Raw genomic sequence first — 18,744 nt, forward strand, 5'->3', positions numbered from 1 at the left:
GTTGTTGGTTATTTTTTTCTATATTATTTTGTAATAAACAATCGCTTATTTAATTAATCAGATATGAGCTCTGACCATATGAGTGATGGACTCAAATCAGGCATAAGCATTGACCATAGAAGAGATGGGCTCAAATCAGGCATTAGCTCTGACCATATGCGTGATGGACTCAAATCAAGCATTAGCTCTAACCATAGAAGTGATGGACTCAAATCAAGCATTAACTCGGACCATAGAAATGATGGACTCAAGTCAAGCATTAGCTCGGACCATAGAAGTGATGGACTGAAATCAAGCATAAGCTCCCACCATATGAGAGATGGACTTAAATCAGGCATAATCACTGACCATAGAAGATAATTATGGACTCAAATCAGGCATTAGCTCGGACCATAAGTGTGATGGATTTAAATCAGGCATAAGCTTTGGCGATGTAAGAGATGGACTCAAATCAGGCATAAGCACTGACCATATGTGTGATAGACTTAAATCAGGCATTAGCTCTGACCATATGCCTGATGAACTCAAATAAGGCATTAGCTCTGACCATAGAAGAGATTGACTCAAAGCATGCATTAGCTCTGGCCATTTGCGTGATGGACTCAAATCAGGTATTAGCTCTGACCATATGCGTGATGGACTCAAATCAAGCATTACCTCTGACCATATGCGTGATGGACTCAAATCAGGTATTAACTCTAATCATATGCGTGATGGACTCCAATCAGGCATAAGCTCTAACCATAGAAGAGATGGATTCAAATCTGGCATAAACTCGGACCATAGTAGAGATGGACGCAAATCTGGTATTAACTCGGACCATAGAAGTTATGGACCCAAATCAAGCATTAACTCGGACCATAGAAGAGATGTTGTCAAATCTGGCTTAAACTCGGACCATGGAAGGGATGGACTCAAATCTGGCATTAACTCGGACAATAGAAGTTATTGACTCAAATCAAGCATTAACACGGACCATATAAGTGATGGACTCAAATCAAGTATTAACTCGGACCATAGAAGAGATGTACTCAAATCTGGCTTAAACTCGGACCATGGAAGGGATGGACTCAAATCTGGCATTAACTCGGACCATAGAAGTTATTGACTCAAATCAAGCATTAACACGGACCATATAAGTGATGGACTGAAATCAAGTATTAACTCGGACCATAGAAGTGATGGACTCAAATCAGGCATATGCTCTCACCATATGAGAGATGGACTTCAATCAGGCATAATCACTGACCATAGAAGATAATTATGGACTCAAACCAGGCATTAGCTCGGACCATAAGTGTGATGGACTTAAATCAGGCATTAGCTCTAACCATAGAACTGATGGACTCAAATTAAGCATTAACTCGGACCATAGAAGAGATGGACTCAAATCAAGCATAAACTCGGACCATAGAAGAGATGGATTTAAATCAGCCATTAACTCTAACCATAGAAGAGATGGACTCAAATCAGGCATCAACTCGGACCATAGAAGAGATGGACTCAAATCAGGAATTAACTCGGACCATAGAAGAGATGGACTCAAATCAGCCATTAACTCTAACCATAGAAGGGATGGACTCAAATCAGCAATTAACTCTAACCATAGAAGGGATGGACTCAAATCAGCAATTAACTCGGACCATAGCGGAGATGGGATCGATTCAGCCATTAATCTAACCATAGAAGAGATGGACTCAAATCAAACATTAACTCTAAACATAGAAGAGATGGACTCAAATCAGCCATAAACTATAACCATAAAAGAGATGGACTCAAATCAATCATTTACTCTTACTACAGAAGACATGGACTCAAATAAGCCATTAACGCTAACCATAGAAGAGATGGACTCAAATCTTGCTTAAATTTGGACCATAGAAGAGACGGACTTAAATCAGTCATAAACTATAACCATAGAAGATATGGACTCAAATCACGCATCAACTCGGACCATTGAAGTGATGGGCTTAAATCAGTCATTAACTCGGACCATAGCGGCGATGGGCTCAAATCAGGCATAAAATCTAACCATAGGAGTCGGACTCAAATCAGACATGACATCTGACAAGAGTAGCGATAGACTCAAATCAGACTTGAGGTCGGACCACAGCAGAGTTGGACTCAAATCTGGCATCAACTCGGATCATAGGAAATATGGACTCAAATCAGGCATTTACTTCGACAATAGAAAATATGGACCCAAATCAGTACATCACCGAGTTGGGGATCCACTTGAGAAATCAAGAGTTCGGGTTGAGTTAGACAAACGTTTCTTAAGCTCGTCGTTCAGTCTTTCTAGATGATCTGTAAATGAAAGATATACAATTGATAGACGGTATACCTAATTATGATACTTTGAGTTTTTCTATTTTTAAAACACACCAACGCTGATAAAACTACAAAATACCATATATGTCAAACAGTTGTTAGAATATTTCGATATGTGAATTGCACATAATCAATGAAGATAAGTCTGCGAAATGAACAAGGTTCTCCCCACATTCAAAAACCTGTAAATATCTCAATATAGAAAATTGTTCAAAAACAATCGTTAGATAACAATCGAGAAATAAGTATCATCGGAGAAAAATAAGTGTTCGTTATAATTTTTCGTTTGACCATTTTTGACAGCAATGCGAAACTTCTTTGGATGATTGGGGTTATCTTCTATGTAAATGTTTGCTTTGCAATAATTATTTTGCTCCATATGTATATATTATAGACGTAAAAAGGACATTTCATTGATGTTAACAAAGAAAACCTCAAAATTAAATTAATCTATAAATGGTTTTGTTTATTTCCATCAAAATATTCAAATATTATTTATATAAAAAGTTTTAACATCATTTCTTACTATTCTACTGCTATAAACTTATTAGGGAGCTGGATTTCTTTTTCAAATTCATGAGATTTTATTATAATATATTAACAACTGAAAGCCACTTAAAACTCCATTCGAACGTTTCATTGATTTGGTAAGGTCACGCATTATCATACTACAGCTTGCGTGCAATAGATAGTCACAATGCAATTAAATGACATAAATTAAAAACTTTCAGAATCAGTCCTTAAAGCATTTTAGAAATCATTCATTACTAACACATCATTGTTTTTGTTTTTTTTTAAATTTAATTAACAACTTTAAAAGGAAAAAAACAAATAAGAAGAAAACACAAATCGATGGATGCGAAGCAAAAGCGCTATATAAACTGTTTAATCAATATTACAAACATAAATTTTGGGTGATAAACCTTCAACTACAGTGGCTGGCCATAAATGAGTCATTAAAATTGCTACTTGCAAAGGGAGTTGACTTCTTACTTGTCGTTGGTGATCATTTTCAAGAGTTTTCTTTCTTTTTGGAATTTTCGTTTGTGCTTATTATATCCTTTAACATAAACACCATAAGTCAATCCAGTGTGAGCAAATTTCTGAAGAGGAAGCGGAAAGATAAAAAATACATCACGAAGTGGAATACTTTAGACCGGACAAATTTCATCGAGAACTATGTGACGTCGATTGAGGTTACATGGATTTACAAGAAGAAAAGTAATTAATGCATTAACTATCAATACCATTAACCGGATATGGCGTGTTTCTTGGTGTAAACAGAAGAAACATTGGACCCTGAACAAACAGTGGAAAACTGTGATATTAAGTTAAGACACAGGTAAAACTTGATTTTAAAAACAGACTCAGCGTGAAGAGGAAAACAAATGAAGAATGGCGTCAAGAGTGCCTAGGTCAGCGTGGAGGCAGCTGTTTCAGCTATGATTTGGGGTTGTCTGACTTACAATGGTGTGGGAATTTTGGAATCTGTTGAGGAAAATATAGAGAAGTTTAAAGACTGCATTGCCAAGAATTTTCCAGAAGGTGACTATATTTTTCAAGAGGATAATGCCTCAGAGAACGCATCGAAGAGTACCACTGAGAGGGAAAATGAGTACAGCATTTTCTCTGCGTATTGGCCTTCACAGATCCCTGATATCAATATAATCGAAAATATGTGGCGTACAATTAAAATCAAACATATATGAAGGAACATGTGATCAAGTCAAAACACCACCTGATAGTAGAAACTAGGAAAATTTGGTATGATCTTCCAGTGCACTGTACATAAAGCCTGTATGCCTCCGTTCCACGAAGAATTCGAATAGTGATAGACAGGAGAGGCCATATTACCAAATGTTAACCAGTTATCATAGTTTGGTAAACAAAATTGTTTATACAGTTGATCTGAATTTTAGTGTTAGAAAACATGTGCATGTTTTGGCAGCCATTTTGATGACTCACTTATGGTCAGCTACTGTACTTACTAAGATATGCATTAACAATGCAGCAATTAATACAATATTTTTTTTTATTTTTTTTCAGAAAAGGATATTAAAGTTTCGAAATATATCGTGTTTAATTTGAAAGAAAGATACAGAAAACACGGTAGTTTAGCTTATGAGACGATAGTTGATCACTCTTAAACTTTTAGGACCCAACAGAAGTTTATGTTACGTATATATATGTGTGTGTATTGATTTTAATATATGTCACATAAATCAGATTAAATATCATTATAAATACATGCAATGTCAAAACATATATATGAAACAAATGAATTCAGAAGAAATCTTATTAGCTCTTATATATGTTCGAGAAGCCTTACATATATGATAGGGTACAGGCAAAGTAACTTTTGAATGGCTTATGGTGATGCAACGCGCAAAACACATTACCTACGTGACAGGCGACGGATGGAAAACACATGACCTACATGACTGGTGACGGATAAACATCAACAGTATGAGTTAATGAGCGAAACGCATTCACAACTTGATAGGCGGCGGATACACATCAAATTAAATGCGCTAAACACATTAACTACTTTACTGGGGGCGGATGGAAATAAATTGTATTAGGCAACTCGCGAAACAATTAAACACGGAACTACGTAAAAGGCGGCGGATGGATATCAATTGTATTAGGCAACACGCGAAACAATTTAACTCCGAACTACGTAAAAGGCGGCTGTTAGAAATCAAACGCACTAAACACATTAACTACTGGCGATGGATAAAAATAAGCTGTTTAAGATAACGCGCGTACCGCGACATTGACTGAATGACGCAACGCGCGAAGCACATTATCCACGTGACAGGCGGCAGGTGGAAATTATCTATATGAGGCAACACACATTAACTACGTAAGTGGCGACGGATGGAAATCATCTGTATGAGGCAACGCGCGAGACATATTAACTAAGTGAGCGACCGCGGATAAAATTAACTTCTTGAGGCAACACGCGAAACAAATCAAATACATATATGTATATGTGACCTTACCAACATAATACTTATACGTAAATTTATTTTAAAACATTAGTGTTCAATAAAGTTGCGTTACCGTTGATAATAAAAGCTAAGTTATAGTTACTAAAACAACTACCCTAGTCAAGGCAATAAAAACTGCAACGCCAACCCGAATTGAGGAAATAGTAACTGCGCCTACAACCCGAGTTGAGGTAAAAGAAACTGCACCCACAACCCGAGTTGAGGCAATAGAAAGTGCACCCACCACCCGATTTGAGGATATAGAAACTGCACCAACAACCAGTGTTGAGGCTATAGAAACTGCACCAACAACCCGTGTTAAGGCTATAGAAACTGCACCCACCACCCGAGTTGAGGCAATAGAAACTGCACCAACAACCCATGTTGAGGCTATATAAACTAAATTCACTATCCGAGATGAGGCAATAGAAACTGCACCAACAACCCGAGTTGAGGCTATAGAAACTGCACCAACAACCCGTGTTGTGGCTATAGAAAGTGCACCAACAACCCGAGTTGAGGTTATAGAAACTGCACCAACAACCCGTGTTGAGGCTATAGAAACTGCACCAACAACCCGTGTTGAGGCTATAGAAACTGCACCCACCACCCGAGTTGAGGCAAAAGAAAATGCACCAACAATCCGAGTTGAGGCTATAGAAACTGCATCAACAATCCGTGTTGAGGATATAGAAACTGTACCCATTACCCGAGTTGAGGCAAAAGAAACTGCACCATCAATCCCGAGTTGAGGCTATAAAAACTGCTCCAACAACCCGTGTTCAAACTATAGAAATTGCACCAACAACCCGTGTTGAGGCTATAGAAACTGCACCAACAACCACTGTTGAGGCTATATTAACTAAATTCACAACCCGAGATGAGGCAATAGAAACTGCACCAACAATCTGAGTTGAAGCTAAAGAAACTGCACCAACAACCCGAGTTGAGGCTATAAAAACTGCACCAACAATCCGAGTTGAAGCAAAAGAAACTGCACCAAAAACCCGTGTTGAGGCTGTAGAAACTGCACCCACCACCCGAGTTGAGGCAATAGAAACTGCATCAACAACCCGAGTTGAGGCTATAGAAACTGCACCAACAATCCGAGTTGAGGCTATAGAAACTGCACCAACGACCCGTGTTGAGGCTATAGAAACTGCACCCACAACCCGTGTTGAGGCTATAGAAACTGTACCAACAACCCGAGTTGAGGCTATAGAAACTGCACCCACAACCCGTGTTGAGGCTATAGAAACTGCACCAACAATCCGAGTTGAGGCTATAGAAACTGCACCCACAACCAGAGTTGAGGCTATAGAAACTGCACCAACAACCCGAGTTGAGGTTATAGAAACTGCACCCACAACCCGAGTTGAGGCTATAGAAACTGCACCCACAACCTGAGTTGAGGCTATAGAAACTGCACCAACAACCCGAGTTGAGGTTATAGAAACTGCACCCACAACCCTTGTTGAGGCTATAGAAACTGCACCCACAACCCGTGTTGTGGCTATAGAAACTGCACCAACAACCCGAGTTAAGGCTATAGAAACTGCACCAACAACCCGAGTTGAGGCTATAGAAACTGCACCCACAACCCGTGTTGTGGCTATAGAAACTGCACCAACAACCCGAGTTGAGGCTATAGAAACTGCACCCACAACCCGTGTTGAGGCTATAGAAACTGCACCCACAACCCGAGTTGAGGTTGTAGAAACTGCACACACAACCAGAGTTGAGGCTATAGAAACTGCACCCACAACCAGTGTTGAGGCTATAGAAACTGCACCAACAATCCGAGTTGAGGCTATAGAAACTGCACCCACAACCAGAGTTGAGGCTATAGAAACTGCACCAACAACCCGAGTTGAGGTTATAGAAACTGCACCAACAACCCGAGTTGAGGCTATAGAAACTGCACCCACAACCTGAGTTGAGGCTATAGAAACTGCACCAACAACCCGAGTTGAGGTTATAGAAACTGCACCCACAACCCGTGTTGAGGCTATAGAAACTGCACCCACAACCCGTGTTGTGGCTATAGAAACTGCACCCACAACCCGAGTTGAGGCTATAGAAACTGCACCAACAACCCGAGTTGAGGCTATAGAAACTGCACCCACAACCCGTGTTGTGGCTATAGAAACTGCACCAACAACCCGAGTTGAGGCTATAGAAACTGCACCCACAACCCGTGTTGAGGCTATAGAAACTGCACCCACAACCCGAGTTGAGGCTGTAGAAACTGCACACACAACCAGAGTTGAGGCTATAGAAACTGCACCAACAACCCGAGTTGAGGCTATAGAAACTGCACCAACAATCCGAGTTGAGGCTATAGAAACTGCACCAACAACCCGTGTTGAGGCTGTAGAAACTGCACCCACCACCCGAGTTGAGGCAATAGAAACTGCATCAACAACCCGAGTTGAGGCTATAGAAACTGCACCAACAATCCGAGTTGAGGCTATAGAAACTGCACCAACGACCCGTGTTGAGGCTATAGAAACTGCACCCACAACCCGTGTTGTGGCTATAGAAACTGCACCAACAACCCGAGTTGACGCTATAGAAACTGCACCCACAACCCGTGTTGTGGCTATAGAAACTGCACCCACAACCCGTGTTGTGGCTATAGAAACTGCACCCACAACCCGTGTTGTGGCTATAGAAACTGCACCAACGACCCGTGTTGACGCTATAGAAACTGCACCAACGACCCGTGTTGACGCTATAGAAACTGCACCAACGACCCGTGTTGACGCTATAGAAACTGCACCCACAACCCGTGTTGTGGCTATAGAAACTGCACCCACAACCCGTGTTGAGGCTATAGAAACTGCACCAACAACCCGAGTTGAGGCAATAGAAACTGCACCCACAACCCGTGTTGAGGCTATAGAAACTGCACCCACAACCCGTGTTGTGGCTATAGAAACTGCACCAACAACCCGAGTTGAGGCTATAGAAACTGCACCCACAACACGTGTTTAGGCTATAGAAACTGCACCCACAACCCGAGTTGAGGCTGTAAAAACTGCACACACAACCCGAGTTGAGGCTATAGAAACTGCACCAACAACCCGAGTTGAGGCTATAGAAACACAAGAGCTTAATTATTATAGCTTAACGGCCAAAAGGTTTATTATTTAAAATAAAATACTTTAAATCCTGGTTTTATTTTACGTCTTATCATTGCATTCAAAGAGGAAAATCTTCAGGTAATGCTCGACTTGACAACAGTATGCAAAGCGTTTAATCAATGCCTTTTGGGAATTAAAATGTTGGATAATCGAGTATCATGTATTTGAAATTAGTGGTTGCTTTTTTGGTTCGAGTTTGTTATTATACTGTAGATTCATTTTTAATGTAACGAAACATCAGCACTTTTTAAACAAAACAGAACACTATTAATATCCTGAATGTATTGTTCAAGTGCATTAACGCATGAAATATCTCGCTTATGAATGTAAAGAAAACATTTCACCCATTCTCTTTAGGCTGATATAAACCTTGGTATGGGTAATCATATCGTACAACGGCTGTGCTCAACGTTGCCATTTTGTCATTGAATGATAAGTTAATGCACCATGTATACGTTTCCAGAATTTTCAGTAATAGCTATTGATAGAAATATGACTGGCGCTTTGTATAGCCTTCAGTATTACCTTACACTGTGCATATTGAGAGAAAGAAGTCTCGTAATATATACGTAGACTAAATCATTAGAACGCTCGTATTGATATTACACTTATGGCTGTACGCAGTACAGCTTTCACGGGCTTGATTAAATGCGGTTATTACTCAATATAAAAATTGAAGGCATTACCACAGTTTTGCGCTAAGCCTTTACTTTGCTTTGCTCAGTTTCGAATTTTTGAGGAGAATTGAAAAACGCAGTTTGACAAGATCGTTTCAAAGTGGTAACCAAGTGCTTAAAAAGGTGTAACCTTTACTCCGGTATTATCCTATCAAAAGGATACCTGTTGACCCTATGTAATTTTGGTATCATTTGGAAGCGTTTTGCTGACTTATATTTAATCTGACAAATGGATGACAAAAACTTGACCCTATGTAATTTTGGTATCATTTGGAAGCGTTTTGCTGACTTATATTTAATCTGACAAATGGATGACAAAAACCTACATTATACATAGATTGTATGTTTGAAATCAGACGTGACAGGAGCTATATAACCATAATTATCAAGGCCAAAAAAGCTTGTTGGTTATGTTCATTTCTCTTTGGGTATGAGACTCACTTTTAGGCTAGGTTATATAAATATGAATTGATTGTGTCATAAGCCGTTTTGTTAAAGATGCACTCTTACTTCAAAATAATATTAACCACTTTTAATACCATTGTTTCGATATACCAAAATGGACGAAGAAATGGGGTAAACAGTGGTTCTTATGAACAATACCAAGTTAAATTGAAAGAAAGGTGCAGAAAACACGGTATTGTACTCTATGAGACGGTAGTAGATAACTTTAAATATTTTAGCATCCACCAATCATTTATTATAAAATAGAAGATTAACACAAACCTGTTTATTTCAATAGAATTTGCAAGAATTAAATTGACAGGCATTTTATTAAATTGACAAGCTTAAACAGATTGTTTTTATAAGTTTACATAAGAAACATATATATTTTACTGTTTTACTTCACATGCTGTGCCAACGTATATATTAGCCAACGCGGTGTGTTGTGTACGGTGCCATCAAATACTACTATATCGGATGTTTACGTTTGCTGCCTGTTAATTATTTTAATTTCTCCAAAATAAAACATCAAACGTTTATTGGCTTCCATCACTCTACGGAAGCGTATATACCTGCATTCTCAAAACGACTGTGTCTCCCATTCTATTAGTGATATAAGCCCAGAGCGAGGGGTTACATTGACACGTTCAATTATAGCGTCAGCCAACCACATGGGTTAAGTCGTAATAATATTCTACACAAAGCGTTAAACTTTTGCCCGAAACATTACACGAGATACAGATAATTACTGCTTGCAAAAACCGAAAACTTTAAATCATTCAATGTTTAATTCAGACACATAAAATTGGGTATATATAAGGTAAAACTGTAGCCTAAACATAAGGCCAATCGATATTTCTATAAATAGCTATTTTCAGACATGTGATATACCTCCTATAACTACGCAATTCATTGAGTAACAAAATGGCGGCGGCGGCTAAGGATCGTGATCCTACAAAGATTGGATGCTTTTCATTAGATATTGATGGTAACTTTCATGATGATGACAGCAAGAAGAAAACATTCAACAAACCTCCAAATTATACTCCTGATGTTTCTGTTACTGTAAAATTTGACTTGAATAAGGGGAGAATGGCGGAGAGAAGAGATGAACAAAAGCACGAAAAGCTCGACAATCTTCTGGATTGGATAAGCGGCCATAAGCAAGAAATTATTAAAGATGGGTGAGTGGACCATGATTAAACTGATCTCAAGTAAATGCTAAGATATTAAATGGTTTAAATCATTAAACTTTTTGGAGTGAATAAAAAATAAAAGTTAAGCCTACACATAGTGCCAATCAATATTTCGATATTGGCTGTATATTTCAAAATACTAAAGTTTTAAATTACATGCCATTGTTATTGGTTGAATAGCCTATATACAGGCCATTTGCGTGAAATTTGTAACGAAATACTTTGAATGAATATTCAAATACAAAATAGAACTTAAGAAGTACGTAGGTATTTGCCATAATGGGGGTATGCTTAACAGATCGATCATGTTTCATGTTTAAGTTTTGCCATGCGTGTGACTTTAGAAGCTATGAATGAAAAATAAAAATCAAGAGCCGTGCATGCTTTTGGTCGTCCGTTAATGAAGAAGTACAAGTCAACATCTATTTTGGCCCTAAAACAATGCATTGATATTTAAACAAAACAAAACACTTATAACCGTGTATTAATTTGAGTGGAACGCTTAGACAAATATCTTATGAATTAATAAAAAAACAATGCACAATACAATAATTCAACGTATGTATTTTGAAATTCTCACACATATTCTGAGTTGGCTGAACTTGGACAGTCTCGTTATACTTAAAGGGACTAGACACTAGATGGCTAAAACTCGGCAAATACAGTATTTCTTCAAAACAAGCCTAGAGTGATCAATACGAGCAATTATGTTCCCGATCATATATCTTTTTACATAATTTAAATATTGAGTTATATTTGAGAAAATCGATTGTGAAATGTGTCGGTTTAGAAGTGGTCGCAGGTGAAGTGGATTTTTATTGATGTTTTTCTGTATTATTAATCTATAATATGCTTGCTATTTTAATTCATTTTGAATCATTTGCTTTCAGAAATACGCAAACCGACTTTGTATGCAGAAGGAGTTTGTTAAAAGAGGTAATGTCTTTCCCGTTTGAGGAAAATAAGAAGTTGAGGCTCGACGTGACTCTTCACAAAGGCATTTTCTACCTTAACAAAGGTAAATACCCAACCGAAAACCTGGAACAACAGGACACACAACAGCAGCCACAGATGGGTAGGATAGAAGGAGATTGGGGCTACAAGTTTGAGCAGTATCTCACCGAAGGTATAGCAATAGTTTGGTTATTCGCATTATCTGTATTCCTATAGTTTAATTTCGTAACTAAGGCAACGTCTTTATGTCAAATAACGTCCTTAACGGGATATTAGCAACGAAAACAAGTGGAAAAAGTGGTTATGCTGTTCAATTCAACACCCTCTCTTCTGCCAACTTCAGTCTTTACGATATATATATATATGTTAAATATTGCGCGAAAACGACGCCAAAATATCGAGCAAACTGAAAATATTCGCAAATATCAACTTGACACAATAAAGGAACAGCCAATCAGAAAACTTTCAAAGGCAGTGACCCTTTACACTTTCAAAAAAAATATAAAGAGAAAGTGAAAGTAATCAATTCGCAAATATAATTGAATATTTTAAAATAAAGCAATTTATCACATCAAGTAAATACAAGCGATTAGAAGATTATTATTTTATTATCATATTAGTGCCACGTTTGCTTAACTGTACATTGTGCGTGTTGCGATACAGATCTTAGTTTCAAATTCAAATAATCTAAGTGTCATGTAGGAAACAAAACAACATCGTGTTGCCATTACTGTAATTTGTTCGGATTTACGATTATTGAATTGACGTCTAAATTCCTTTAATAAAACAGACCTCTGATGTTTAGGTACACTATACATTTATTCACATTCTGTATTAATATTTTTATTCAGAATCAACAAATTCCGTGCCAGACATGGTCTATAACAGCCGTGAATCCTTTTATAATGTCATGAAAGTCAAGCTCGGCTCCCACACAATAGGTAATTTCGTATAGTTTTACCGTGCGATTCCTTTATTCTGTATGTACAAACTAAGTGTGCAATTTGTAAAAGAATTGATGGGTTTCAGCAACGGTTATTGTGCTTGAGAGAATGCAAAATGAGTGAACATGTTTTATTCTGAAATGAATGACGTGCATTTGTCAATGTAATAACTATATCGTTCCAGTGTACTCTTCTAGGGTCGATGCTGTAAGTGCGGATGAATCTGGGGAGCATAGCGTTGAGTTTAAAACCGTCAAAGAATCCAAACCGGGCACAAAACCCTTTAATAAGTATAACAGGCATGGCTTTTGTTAACTATTTGAACAGTGATATCTTTATCTTATCTTCTCAACTACTGAATATATAATGAAAGTGGGAGCCTTCAGAAGAACAAACTGCCCTCTTTTTCTGAAACTATCAGTCATGGTTTGATTGAAACGTTTTATTGACAGCATTGTCAATGCCCCTTTTGGTAGAGCTTTTCCGGTTAATCCATAAGATAATGCAACAATGCGTTATTTTTTTACAAAATATAATCTTATTATTGATAAGATGATTGCCTGATTGACAGTAGGCGACGGATCAACTACTAATTAAAAGTAAGTGTTTTTTTGGTTTTCTAATTGATTAAGTAAACAGGTCGGCACAGCCCGACGACGACTATTTGTTTATTAGACCAAAAAGGGCCTCGGAATCGATGGACACATAGTGTTCTTGTGAGTCCGTCACTATAGTTTACATTGTATAATTTACAAGTAAGCTCCTGAAGTTGTGAACACATAGTGTTCTTGTGAGTCCGTCACTATAGTTTACATTGTATAATTTACAAGTAAGCTCCTGAAGTTGTGAACACATAGTGTTCTTGTGAGTCCGTCAATATAATTTACATTGTATAATTTACAAGTAAGCTCCTGAAGTGGTGAACACATAGTGTTCTTGTGAGTCCGTCAATATAGTTTACATTGTATAATTTACAAGTAAGCTCCTGAAGTGGTGAACACACAGTGTTCTTGTGAGTCCGTCAATATAGTTTACATTGTATAATTTACAAGTAAGCTCCTGAAGTGGTGAACACATAGTATTCTTGTGCGTTCGTCTCTGTAGTTTCCATTATTTTATTTACAAGTAGTACACGCTTCTGCAGTTGTGAATACAGAGTGTTTAGTCAGCTCGTGTCTTTAGTTTCTATAGTATTATTTACAAAAGTGTTCTTATAAGCTTGTGTCTGTAGGTCTCACTGTGTTATTTACAAGTTCAACCTTCTGTTGTAGTGGGCACATACATGTAGTACTAAATGTACTTTCTAAAGTGGTGGACAGAGAGTGTTCTTGTAAGTTCGTCTGTGTAGCTTCCATTGTATTACTTACAGGTACAAGCTCCGGGATATGTGGATACAGAGTGTTCTAGGTGGTGTTCCCGAGATTATTTGCGGGCTTCGTAGCGTGGAAGGAAAAACTGATACTGGAATTGTAATTAAGCTGAAGACATACAAAACTGAAAAAATACCAACGATGAAAGTACGTCCTTTGTCTTATTATAATACATTATTAGATATTTACATGTAAATAAGTATTCAACAAATGTTGCTAAGAATGTCATGCGAAATGTGAACAAGAGCTTTAGGCATTTATTTAAAAGTTTCTGCTTATTGAAGTGAGATTCAAGCATGAAGAGTTTCATTCATAGTTGATGTTGGAGTCGATTTATTTTACTGATTGAAAACAGTGTATACCACGTGATTCATTGCGTCGTTAATGTTTTGTTTGAAGGCAATATCATGCTAGAACTTTAAACAAAGATACATTTACAAGTTCTTCACCAATTTAAATAAATCATAGCGTAGTCTACGACGCCCCGCCTTCGGCCTTTTACCAGAGTTTGATTGAGAGTTTAGTTTCCTAAAACACTCTGACAAACCTTTCCACAATACCTCCGCCTGATGGAGCATTGTCAAAACATTATTTTCAAAACAGGTCTGTCGAAATGTTTTAAGAAACTAATCACATAATTAAGCTCTTTAAGGGGCATAGACTGCACTTTGTTTCATTTAAAAGGGTCAAGAAAATTAAAAGTTCTCTCTGTTTCAAGATTTCATTCAAAGCTAAGTGCTGCCTTCCGACGTATGATTTATGTCGTAATTTATCACGTGATATACACATACCCCGATAATCAATTGACACATTTAAACAGTAGCTCAAATTATTCAATTTTTGATAGCGTTATTAGCTCTTTCAGCAATCATATATAAATAAATGTTAACAACAGAGCTCTTAGTTCATCTCTATGACATTCAATCAAGCATTTTGTTCATGGTTCACACTCAATTATTGTTTTCGATATCTGACCTGATAAATCTTGACCTTTAAAAAACTGACTAAATTTCTAAAACCCTTGGTATTTTAAGTGTCAATTAGCTCAATGGAAATTTGTAGGCAGAAACGTAACGATGACATGTTAAAGGTTCGAAAATTACGTTTTAGAATTAAATACTATTATGCCATGTAGATTTCTTGTTAATACACGAAGTGGTTATTTGCTAAGTTATATATCTGAGGATTTTGTAGTTCTTATTTTTTTCTCTCTATTTTTTTCAATCCTCCGAAGCAGTTGGTCTATGATGAAATAGCTACTGCCAAATTGATGGCGAAAACAATGAAAGCTAATAATCAGAAAGCTTTACATTTAGTATGACTCGTACGATGCCACATGTTCTTAAATCGAAAGTATGACACTATCCGAGGGCGAAACGCATTAATTTGCCGATTGTTTCTGGAATATGACTCATTTTTGGTCTAAACTGTTTTTTAAAAGTCAGACAACAACAACAACAACAACAGTTTCAGACGAAAATCTGGTTTCAAATTGCGATTAATATAGACTAGATGAGGGCTTCAGGCAGGCCTAATATCCAGTATGGATTTACAGAATTGTTTTATTAAAAAGTTGCAAAACAACAATAACAATAGCTTTAGGGTATGTGTTTCACTTTCACGGTATTCAATGGAACGATTAGAAACATCTAAATCAGTTTTATATACTGCTACAAATACGCCACTAATCAAAAGTGTACTCTCAAAGATAAAGCATGCGATTTGACTTTGTCTAACATTACCCGAAATTGAAACATGATGTAGTTCTATAACATGGCGTAGATATATTGTGCTTGGTGTAGGCGTTGGCTAACTTCTACTAGTCATATAAAACAAAGTAGAAATACTGTGACTAGCCTTGGTATTGGTGTTGGTTAACCTCTACTAGTTCTGTAAAACGACATAGGGCTTTTGTGACGCTGTAGTTTCAAATGTATTGCTAACAATTAACCGACCCTAACCTCTACTAGTTCTTTAAAACGACGTAGGATTTATGTGACTAGCCTTGGTATTGGTGTTGGTGCCGTTGTGAAAAAAACTGTAACCATGACAGACTAACGTCCAAACTATTGACACAGAACTAAGAACACATTTTAACAGCGACATAAGCATTTGTCTGGCTTAAATGGTAGGATGTATGTAAAGTTTCTACATTTTAAAGGTAAAGCTTTAAAACATACAATATCATTTTAACATAATTCAACAAAAGTTGGTAGGGAAACACCAAACTTTATTTTTTGCCTAATATTGAAAGGCAAAATAATCGAAAAGAAACAATTGCTTATTATTCGCTGGAAATGTAGGTGTTATAATATAAGTTGTATTTCAGGATATCCCTGGTTTATGGAAGCCCGATAAGTGTTGGAAGTCCCTGGACAAGCTCCTTACCTTCATCAAATCTAATGTGAAGGAAAATAATCCAAGGTTTGCTTTACAAAATAATTGTTTAAAAGGAATGTATAAATATATCACTTTTTTAAACTTATTATAATTTGTAAAATATGCTAAATACTAGTTAAGCAGTTAAAAAGTATATGGCATTTTCGTTCTTTAAACAAAAGTTTACCTATAATTAATCTTAACAACCAACATTGAACATTGAAACTTAACACAATGAAAGTTTAAAACCAAGCCGTACGTCTTGTATTGTAAATTAGTCTCGGTCTCGAGATGCAAGGCGATGATTACACCATTCGTCCACCGCACGAGTTCCTGCCTGAAACGTACACTACAGACCAGCCTGGATTATGAGGGATTTGCATTTGATCCAGATGAAACCGATTTAATGCAACGCCGTTGATTTTGATCAGTGCAGCTGCAAAATTGAAACTTCTTAGACTTAGTTAAGACTTTATAAAAAGTATATTGTTATTAGAATTATTTAGTTTTGACTGTTCCTTGTTGCACTGTTGCTATGATGCACACCCCTTGTTGCACTGTTCATGTATTTTTAGCCCAATGTCACACGTTCCTAGTTCGATCAACTTATAAAAGTATTATGTTAATGCTTAAAAATATGACAAAGCCAAACACCAATATTTTTTCAAAGCAGTTTATATAATATTCACTAATAATTAATCCCTTAAAATTAGATAAATCCTCCATCCATCCATTTTTGTATGCTCACTATCAAAGAAGCAATCAAATCATGGTCCAAAGTTTTACAGAAATTCATTACTTCCTTCATCATGGCATCAATGCTAGTCATGTGTTTTCTGTTTATAATCATGTTTTATTTATTCCCAAAATATCTCTTTAGGATTCTAGCTTGGCCATAACATTTATGCCAGCCTTCCTTCCGTTAACCATCATTGTTAGAACATGTCAGGTTCAACAGTTCAGTGGTCAAGGTTACACAGTACCAAATCTCTCAGGACCAAATCAAAACCCAAACATTAAGGTCAGGAATACGTTAAAGACACCAGTAAAGAGGGGAAGTCTCATCATTGGTCCAATGTTCATGCCAGTGACATACAGCTAAAAAGAGCTTCCGTCAGAGAATATCACATGTTCCAAACTACTAGTATCTGTGCACAAAATGCCAGTCCAATTTCTACTGTATCTGTTTTTATTTCACGCTGGACGATGGAGCTCCTTTCTCTGTTTCGCTGAAAACACAGGCCCCTGTTTATTATTTCACCTTTCATACTGCGTGTACTCCTTCTGTTGTTAAAGGTTACTAAACTTTAAACATTGTCAAGTCAGCAACAGTCTAGATTTTCTAAGGCTTTATTTCCTTGTCCAATATTTCTTTCAGGATATGGAAAGACTGTTGTTATAGAAGTTGTGCGTGCTAGAAATTATTCCATTATTCATTTTTAGTTTATAAAAATACAACTTTTTTCTAAGTTGAGCTCATTTTGAAACCTAGCGCTAAATAGTGTCCCCTACAGTGAAACACAGAATGAGATCACTCTAAGTGAATATTGAAGAGTTACCTTCCCTGGCATTAATTGATATTCGATTTGGCTGGGATGCTTGATAGACGTGTTGACTTAAGTTGATGATATTTTTTTTGTCCAACTATATGCTTCCCTTTATTTTCATTGGCGTATTTCCGACTTTATTTATATATTAAATGGACATAATGTTAACTGCCACAAGTGATGTAAGATTTAATCATCACATACAACAACATAATTACGGTGGATGTCTACTCCGAAAAGTGGTATATATTCTAGGAAATTCAATCGGCTAAACTTTTGGAACTGTTATGTGAAACACGCCATAATTGTGTTATTTGTTTGTTTGAATTTGTTAGAGTTATACATTGTAACAGTGTGTTTTTTGTTTTTGTTTTTGTTTTAATGTGCATGCTTTTGATGTGATGTGGTATATTTATGCAAATAGATTAGCTTAATAAACTGATTCCTTTTATCTGGATTTTCACTGATTAGAGTCAAACATACTGAGTGCAGTATATTTAGAGCTACCGAGATTTTGTACGATAATTACGTGCTAAATTGCCAGTGGATGCGTGCATTAGATATACGGTTATTGACAATTCGCTCGTTAATGGCTAACGACAATCCGAACGTAAAAAGGCCCCGATGACAAAATGTGTTCAATTCACTGACTCTGTTTTGTTATTACAGAATGTTATTAGTTTGAAGCTTTTTGCTCGTCGTCCATGATTATTAAATTGGAAACATGAACAAAGGTCAAGGTCAGGAAAAATCAATGTTCAGT

General features: G+C 36.9%; 2 protein-coding genes across 3 annotated transcripts; both read left to right on the forward strand.

The window, feature by feature from the left end:
• The first annotated feature begins 3,773 nt into the window (after positions 1-3,773).
• LOC128210441 (MICAL-like protein 2) lies at positions 3,774-8,945 on the forward strand. Its single transcript, XM_052914789.1, has 5 exons — positions 3,774-3,924; positions 5,742-6,071; positions 6,244-6,671; positions 7,563-8,189; positions 8,934-8,945. Exons 1-5 carry the CDS (start codon positions 3,774-3,776, stop codon positions 8,943-8,945), a joined length of 1,548 nt encoding a protein of 515 aa, XP_052770749.1.
• Positions 8,946-10,499: 1,554 nt separating this feature from the next.
• Positions 10,500-18,432, forward strand: LOC128210292 (decapping and exoribonuclease protein-like). Of its 2 annotated transcripts, none has more exons than XM_052914549.1 (7): positions 10,500-10,775; positions 11,678-11,913; positions 12,593-12,682; positions 12,870-12,984; positions 14,055-14,202; positions 16,385-16,479; positions 16,713-18,432. In XM_052914549.1, the coding sequence occupies exons 1-7, from the start codon at positions 10,516-10,518 to the stop codon at positions 16,804-16,806; spliced, it is 1,038 nt and encodes a 345-aa protein (XP_052770509.1). In that variant the 5' UTR covers positions 10,500-10,515; the 3' UTR covers positions 16,807-18,432. The 2 variants fall into 2 exon arrangements, with proteins under 2 accessions (XP_052770509.1, XP_052770510.1); XM_052914550.1 differs by having other exon boundaries at positions 10,501-10,775; positions 12,870-12,975.
• Positions 18,433-18,744: the final 312 nt, after the last annotated feature.

This window comes from Mya arenaria, chromosome 12 (genome assembly GCF_026914265.1).
Source record: "Mya arenaria isolate MELC-2E11 chromosome 12, ASM2691426v1".
In the NCBI taxonomy this organism is placed as follows: domain Eukaryota; kingdom Metazoa; phylum Mollusca; class Bivalvia; order Myida; family Myidae; genus Mya; species Mya arenaria.